Raw genomic sequence first — 8,162 nt, 5'->3', positions numbered from 1 at the left:
GGATATTGCTTGTCACACCAGGATAAATTGAATTAAAAAACAAAACTGAATTGTTGAACTGTTGAATTATGGYCCAGCTTTCCTTTTTTTCCCCCTCAATTACTGAACACCCACTGTTCCATTGCTTAATATTTCCTTTTCTGTTCCTTGTTACTTATCCCACTGCTTTGTTCACTCTTTGTGCGTATATGACAGACTGAAGCAAATAAAGGTTACTTTTAGATAGAAGCCCAGACTTGTTTTTCTTGAGCTTTTGTTTACCTGTTTCTTGCCAGCATGAAAACTAAGTCATCACAATGGTTTCCATTTTAGTGTGATGTCCATTTTGCTTTTAGAGGACATGATTTCTCATATTAAGCTATGCAGAATCTGCACAAAACTGATTCATTTTTTCTTCCAAGTCTTGTAGTTTTGCACATCACTCAATTAAGTTCCTGAGCTAATGATTGAAGCTGAGAGCTACTTTATGAAAGGCGATAAGGAATTAATTACCATTAAATATTTATTTTAAATACACACAAAAAAAAGAAAAATATGGGATCAGATTTATTTTCTCAATCTCTCTGAAAACTGCAGTTATAGAAAAGAAAAATCATAATTTTAAGCAAAAAGGTATTTCCAGTGACTGTCATTTATTCTATTTTCAGGGTGGAGCAGAACATAATATTCCAGTGGTCATTTCTAAGATTTCCAAAGAGCAAAGAGGTGGGTGTTAGATCAGTAGACTAAATTTTGGCATGTTCCTTAAAGCAGTGATGCATTAAGTCTTCAGAGTCTTGCAAGTTTTATTAAATATTAGTGTAGCATTTGTGTCTTGGTTACATAATGCTCTCTATTTTCCTTAGAAATATTCTCAGTAAAGTAAAAAAAAAATACATATATTTGGATATTTTTAAAAACTTTCTTCAAACATGTTTATTTAAAAAAAAATCTTGTAAAGCATTATTTTAAGGAAAAGTATAGGAAGGTATTTTGAGAATAAAGTTGGTTTACAATTCTGTATCATCAAAAGTTCGTAATTTTGTGACTCTCTTATTTGAAAACGGGTTGTTGCCATAAAACTGTTGCGGATCAAATGTTTAGCTGTTAAAGCATGGTAACACAAGGAGAGAAGGCACGTGTCTTTTTTTATACTGATTAGTAGGATAGTACTCAAGCAGGGATGGGTAATGGCATTGATAATACCCCTATGGTGTTTCCATATTAAATGCTGGACTGTGCAAGCCCTTGCAACTCATAACTAGGAAAACCACTACCACATAAGGACTTAACTGTGCTTATTTTCAGCTTACCCAGATACTGTTGTCAAATTCGCTTTTTTTCACTAGTAGYGTTTTAAAGTTGCTGGAATGCTATAATATATACTAGAGAAGGTGATGGTTAAACAGCTCATGATATGCTCACTGACAAATTATAAAGGTTTCTAATTCTAGAGTATATTAAATATCCTTATTATGTTTATTTTTATGTGTATTTGTGTACATATGTAGTACTTATTAGCCAAACTTGTAAGGTCATAGACTTAAACTTAGAGGCATTTTTTGTCCATCTGTAAGGCAATAATTCTGGAATGTAACTTCTGAACAATTAAAATTTCCAGCATTAAAAATCTCATATTCACTCACACGCAGATGAGGACTGATACAGGGAAATCTTACTGTACTGGGAACTGAACGCTGACCCTGAAACACAGCAGAAGTGGAAGTTGTGTGTAGGAAGGCTATAGCGTAGAATAGAATGAGTCTCTAAGGGAAGGAATAAGCTTAAATTTAAGGAGATATACTTGTGACTCCATACTTTTCACTGTAAGTATGTAATAGGTAATAATGTGGCATATATTACCTTCACTAGCTATTAAAATGCTATCAAGTGCTACAGGAAAAATAAGAAACACAGACTTAAGTTTAATTGTGCACACACTTGTTTTTTTATTATTGTCATTATTTTTTGCTATACTGCCTGAGACATTATTTCTAATCTCAATACATAATTGAGATATAATCTCCATTACTACTTCCAATAAAAATACTGCAGATTTTTAGAGAGCTAGTTGTGAGTGGCATTTCTTATATATAAGGACGCTATGCAAGTGTTATGCCATGTGGCTGTGCTAAGGATCTTGGATACAGAAAAAGCTATTTAACCCAGAGCTTTGCAGGCTTGGTTCTGCTGTCCTCCAATTGCTTTCCAACTCTTTTTTAGATGTCTAAATAATAACGGGGCCCTTGATGCAATTCTTAAAACCAGCGTTGCACAGAAGGTGCTTCCATCATATACAGATAACCCCCAAATTAACACATGCAAGCTCAGTGTCTGAAGCAGAATAATGAGATTTGCATTTATCTCAAAAAAAAAGTTATTTTATCTTCCAATATTTTAAACCTTCTTTGCTACACCTACTAATACCAGTCCTACAAATGCTGGAGTAAAATTTGTGTGAATATTGACATTGGTCCTGCTACTCATGTGACTAAATCAAAAGTTGTTGGATCAAGTCAAATCTCCGACTTTTCTAAACAGTCTTTTCTGTGATGTTTTGGAATGCTATAGCTAAATAATTCCATATCATCTGCTACTTAATTCTTATGTTAGGAGTTAGTCATTTCTTTATAGATACTTAAATAATTTCTATTATATTTCTTCTGTATTTATAAATTACATATTCCTATAACACAACTGAATAGTTAAGGATTTTAACTATGGAAATTGATTTTGTAAATTGCCTCACAATTTACAGATTATCATAGTTTTTTTTAAGATCAAATTCAATTTTGCTGGTGATTTTGTATAATAGTCTAAGTGTTTGGCTGTTCAACATATAAGGTCCATATATACTTTACTGAGCTTATCAAATTTTGCAGGACTTCAACTTTGCTTGGTAACTGCTTATAAATTAAAAATTGTCCTTGATAAGTACATCTTATAAGTCTCCATGTTGCTTTTTTCCTCAGAATTTGTGAGAAATAATTGCTCAATTTCATTTGAGAAGTAATCTCAAGAGGACAATATTGCAGTATGCCATAACTCATCGTAAGGATATGCAAAATGTTAGAGACTAGTGTATGATGTTTCAGAGTCTTATAATTCAACTGGATAGACTATTTCATAGTAGCATTTATATGCTGATATTTTGGGCTAAATTAAAAAAAAAAGAATCCAAGTAATTTATTTAGAAGTTGTATTTTTAATTTATTTTTTATTATTTTTAAAAGACTAAGTCTGTGGAAAAAATATGACATGAATTAGAAATATGTATGCAATAAATATATCATGTTTTATACAAAATGAATGAAAATATGCTTTCTATTTTCAGCGGAACTTTCAGGGTTGCTCTTTATAGGAGATGCAATTCTACAGGTAAGTAAAATTGCAAGTTCTTTTATTTATGGTTTTCTAGAAAAGTATAATGAAGTCTGTACTTATGAAATGTAGAGTAAGTTTTCTCTCTATCTTTTTGATAACAGATTAATGGAATTAATGTGAGAAAATGCAGGCATGAAGAAGTGGTGAGCTTTTCTATTTTTTAGTCTTTTTGTCCTTCCCAGTTGTTGAGATGATAGTGTGCACTGATAGCAGAGCACTGCATCAATCGCATCGTTATTTCTAAACAGATATGATGGTACCTTCTAGCATGGCAAGCAGCTTAGTGCAGAGTGCAGTGTCTTCTGTGTAGAGTTCTGTTATTGTCCTTTGATAGGTTTTTCTATATGAGAGATGATAATTTTATGGCCAGAATTTTGGCTATTTGGCTATATTTACAACCTTTCTTCTTTTGGGTTGTAGCTATTAAATTTCAGCAGCGCTACTCCTTTCTGGCTGTTTTGAAGTCATTTTAATTTGAAAAGCTGTTATTTGCACTACGCTGGTGAGTTGTTGTTAGCTTTATTAACACTACTTAAAAATCCAAACAAAACTATTCTTCTGCCTTTTGTTCACTTCSGATGATGTACTCCTCCTTCAGTTAAGCCATTAACTGCAGGGGCTTAAAACAGCAGTGTATTAAGGAGATTCTTTCMAGAGAAGCCGCATGTATTTCAGAGCTGTATAGTAGCCCAGCCCCCTTGGTAGGTCATCTTTGCTAGAAGTATCTTGTGCTTTTGTTACACTTGACTTTCTGATTACTTTCAGAAGTAGGGAACTCTATACTTCAGAGAAGAACTGAAGAAATGACATTACCAAAGAAACTATCTGTAAATCCTGTGCAGGTCTATAGGATTCATATTTGTATTTTTACAATAATACAATAATGTTATATCCGAAAGCTTACTTACCCAGTTTGCTGCGCAGACGTGAAGAGGCTCTGTGCTTACTACTGCGTTCTGTTGTGTGGCACTGATTGTATGCCATTCAGGTATAAAAGCTTGAGTCAAAAGATACATAATGATGATGTTCTGATGAACAAACTAGTGCAGCATGAAGCAGTAGATCGTTCTGCTGTTCTACCTCTCAGAGTGCATTTGTGCACTGGATTTGTGTTGGAAATTTGTGTTGCAAACCATGCATCGTTCTTCAGAGCCTTAAACATACCACCTTCCGTATACACACAGGCTAACAGTCATATTTACAGTCCTTTTAAGCTTTGGCTCTGCAGTAGTGATTAGATTTTAATCTTTTATAAGCTTAACTATAGTTATTTAATTTAATATGCATTAATATGATAAATCTCTCAATAGGATTTCAATAGGTTGTTAGAGTTTCAAGGCATGAAATGAAGTATTAATAAAAGTGCACACTTTTATACCCACAAAGGCATATTGAAAGCTGGTATGACAACGCTAGAACTATTTTGTGTTCTCTATTAAATCTCTAGATTTAAGACAATCTCTAACTATTAAAATAATACATAAATCTGTTTGCTATTTGTAATCAGATTTATACGCTTCCCAGGAAAAAAAGATTTTGTAAAAGCCAGAAGACGCAGATTGAATAGAGTAGCAAGAATCATCGCGTCTATTTTCTTTTATACCTTACTTGTCCTTTGTAATCTGYTTCTTAAGCTCTTTATAGCTAATGCTCTCAGAACAACAGAAAAAAAAGTTATGGTATCTTGCCCATTTTTAATATGCTTTTGTGTATGTACAAGTGTTCACTTTTAATAAGCAGGTAAGTCTTAAGTTAAATACTTATTATTAAGGATAGCAGAGATAATTAATAATTAAGAACAATTCTTAAGAATTAAGAATAAATGCTGGGCAATATTAGATAACAACCCATATGACATTTTATAAACTATGTGGGAAAGGAGTTATAAGCATAAAATAAACATAAAAAACAAAGCAAACAAATTCTAACCACTTACCTCATAAATCTTTTTAAAAATATTCACTGTCACGTGACCTATGCATGTAAGGGTTGGAATAAGTGCTTTTAGGCACAATCCTGTAAATCCTGTAAATTTTTTAAGCAAAATCCTGTAAAAAAAAAATCCATGTAAACCATGGTAATGCTTGCTGCTGTGGTAGCGTTAGATACAGTCACGGGTTGTATAGTAAGCTGTGACTTTAGGCCTAGCCCTCGGGAAAGGGCTGGTCTGCACCTATAGCAGGAGCTCTAAGTGGCGTTTCGTCTGCAGAGTGTCCTGTGGAGACAGAGCTGGTCTAGAGCTCCTGCTCCTGCTCTGTGGGTCTTTATCTAACACAGGATCCCTAGCTCCAATCTCAAGGTTATAGAGAAGCTAGGAAGCGTGTGGAGCATACTTGCTCAAAGTGGGGAGTGGAACAGCAGGGCAGGGTTAATTTTCAATCTTTGTCACACCTAGGTAGTTTTAAAATGACCAAGAAATGGATATAAACTTTGAATTTTGTTTCCTTCTGAATCTTTGTGCTTAATTATGACCTGACAGGTATTATGCGAGAGTAGATTAGTGGCTTTGGGGTGCTTTTAATGTCTTATAAAATATTCTTTTTAAACCAGTGTGTGTTCTGTGAAGCATGTCAAGCTGAAGCTGCACAGAGCAATTTCATACTTGTTTAAGTATCTGTAGTCTGCATGCTATAAACATTCATTYCTCTATTTTTCTGTTGAAAAATTCAGGTCTACAACTTTTTATTCCTTGCAGAAATATTTTAAGCAAATGTCATATCTTCATAGCTCTGCAGTGAAAAGTCTGCAACATAATCAATGCAGTCTGTTGCATTTTAGCGATGATAATTGGCCCTGATATTTCACCGTGCTTTACTGATAACTGTACTACACAAATTAAATCATTTTCCATTTGAATTTCTAAATTAAGTAGTTTGATCAACTCTTTTCAGTGTTGTCTTTCACAGTAGGTAGAATCTGTCCCCAGTATTTGAGTGAATTTAGTTGGTTTAACAGTTTTGGGCACTCCTTTGCTGTCCTTTCTTGTCTTGCATTCTTTATTAGACCTGGTAAAGCATTCACAGATGCACAGATCATGTTAACCCACAAATATATCATGATTTGAAGCCTGAGTCTGACAAATAGGTAGATAGATAGGTAGACAGACAGAGAGATGGTTCTGTTATAAAAAATAATTCAGTTTTTAGTGTACCTTATTGGGGGCCTAAGTTCATTTCCTTTCTGAATATTTGTAGTTTTAACAGAATAACTTAATTTTGAGTACAGTTTTCCATTTGTACAAAGTGAGAATGTTTTTCATCMTAAGGATATTACGAGTTTATGTTAAAAACTGAATGTCAGCTTGCTATTCAGCTTGAGTTGTAAAGGACATCCTCTGAACATCACCTAACAGTGCTTCAGTCTTAGTGCTCTCCTTGGGCTAAAGAAAAAAATATATGCTCTCTGTGGTGAAATATCRGTATGGGAGGAGTTTGAGAAACAACAACAACAAAAAAAATCTAATGATCCTCTTAAAAAAATGTCTGTCAACATCATACTATCAATTTATCCCCTCAAATGCTTTATATAGCTGAATTTGGAGGAAGGGAGGGTCCTGTACTTATTTATTTATTTATTTATTTTGCATGAGTTTATACTCTTTCTACTCTGTATTTATTCATTATTTCTTTTCCAGTCCACTCTCCATTCTATTTTACAATACTTTTTAAAAGCTGAGATTAAGGGTGACGTGCATGGACAAAGCATACAACTTTAGGCTTCTATCTGTTGAACTTACTCCAACAACACATAACCTTTCAAGCCACATGCATAGTCTTTTAAGGGCTCTCTGTGAATAAGATTARTTATAATCTTGGAAATGAATTTATCTGTAGCCCGTACCTCCATTTATTATCCAAACATAAAACATAGATAGGCTACCACTGATATAATGGTTTTCTAGTCACACACAGAGACATTTTTATGTGGGACTTAACACTGCACCAATAACAATGAAAAATTTTGGGAGAGAGCCAGAGGCTGAGCAGTGAGCTACTTCCCTTGAGTCACTACACTGTGGTCCAGAGTAGCAGAATATCTACCAATTTTTCCATACTACCAAGAAGCTTGTGTTCCATTTACCACTCCTATTGAATCCAGGACTGTGTTATAATGTAGCAAACCATCTGAGGCTCTGTGGAAGATAGAATTTCACTCAAAGGAAATGGGTCCATGAAGTCAACAGCAAGACTACACTGTTGAGTGAGTGAGAACACTAATATGTTTAAGATTTGGTGTCTGTTGTTTATATTGTGAGTGAAAGATCCCACATCATATCAACAACTAGGGTTACGTATTGCTGTGGTATCTTTGTATCTTAAAATCTTCTCTCTCTCTTTTTTTTTCCCTTATGAAATAGCATCTCTTATCTTAGGGATATCTCTTAGATCTTTGAGCTCTCTTAGAGATTTGAGGGAAATTTAGGCAATGTTTCTAATGAAAATAGAATTTGGATTTAAGGAACTTTCTCATGTGCCAGTTATCATGACTGAGATATGATCCTTGGACAGCAACAGGACAATTCATTGTCCAAGAAAAGCTGATTTAGAGGAGGATGGATATCTTGACTTCATAGCTGTTTAGACTTTAGTGGGTTTGATATAGAACTGGCTACTCTGTGTAGCATAATGGTTTGAGTCACCACCTATCTGCTGCATTTTGATCAAGACATCTTTCCCAGCAAAATGACCTGAAATGGGATGTCCATGTGCATTGCAAGGTAGCTTTTGTCCCCTCATTTTCTCTGTGGTGGGGACTTCATACTGGGGTGGTAGCCATACCAGGTTGCTATAAATGACAGA

At 34.3% G+C, this 8,162-nt stretch overlaps 1 protein-coding gene across 1 annotated transcript in view; it reads left to right on the top strand.

The window, feature by feature from the left end:
* SNTG1 (syntrophin gamma 1) overlaps nucleotides 1-8,162 on the top strand; it is a 337,973-nt gene that overhangs the window by 209,344 nt on the left and 120,467 nt on the right. Inside the window, exons 5-7 of the mRNA XM_085313521.1 lie at nucleotides 648-705; nucleotides 3,314-3,357; nucleotides 3,465-3,506. Coding sequence (XP_085169647.1) covers nucleotides 648-705; nucleotides 3,314-3,357; nucleotides 3,465-3,506 — 144 coding nt within the window. The remainder of the gene's footprint in view (nucleotides 1-647; nucleotides 706-3,313; nucleotides 3,358-3,464; nucleotides 3,507-8,162) is intronic.

The sequence above is a fragment of the Rhea americana genome, unplaced genomic scaffold (genome assembly GCF_003343005.1).
Source record: "Rhea americana isolate MKP2758 unplaced genomic scaffold, rheAme1 scaffold_39, whole genome shotgun sequence".
NCBI classification, from domain to species: Eukaryota; Metazoa; Chordata; class Aves; order Rheiformes; family Rheidae; genus Rhea; species Rhea americana.
The sequence above is the reverse complement of the archived record's forward strand: the minus strand, read 5'-3'. Positions and strand labels throughout refer to the sequence as shown.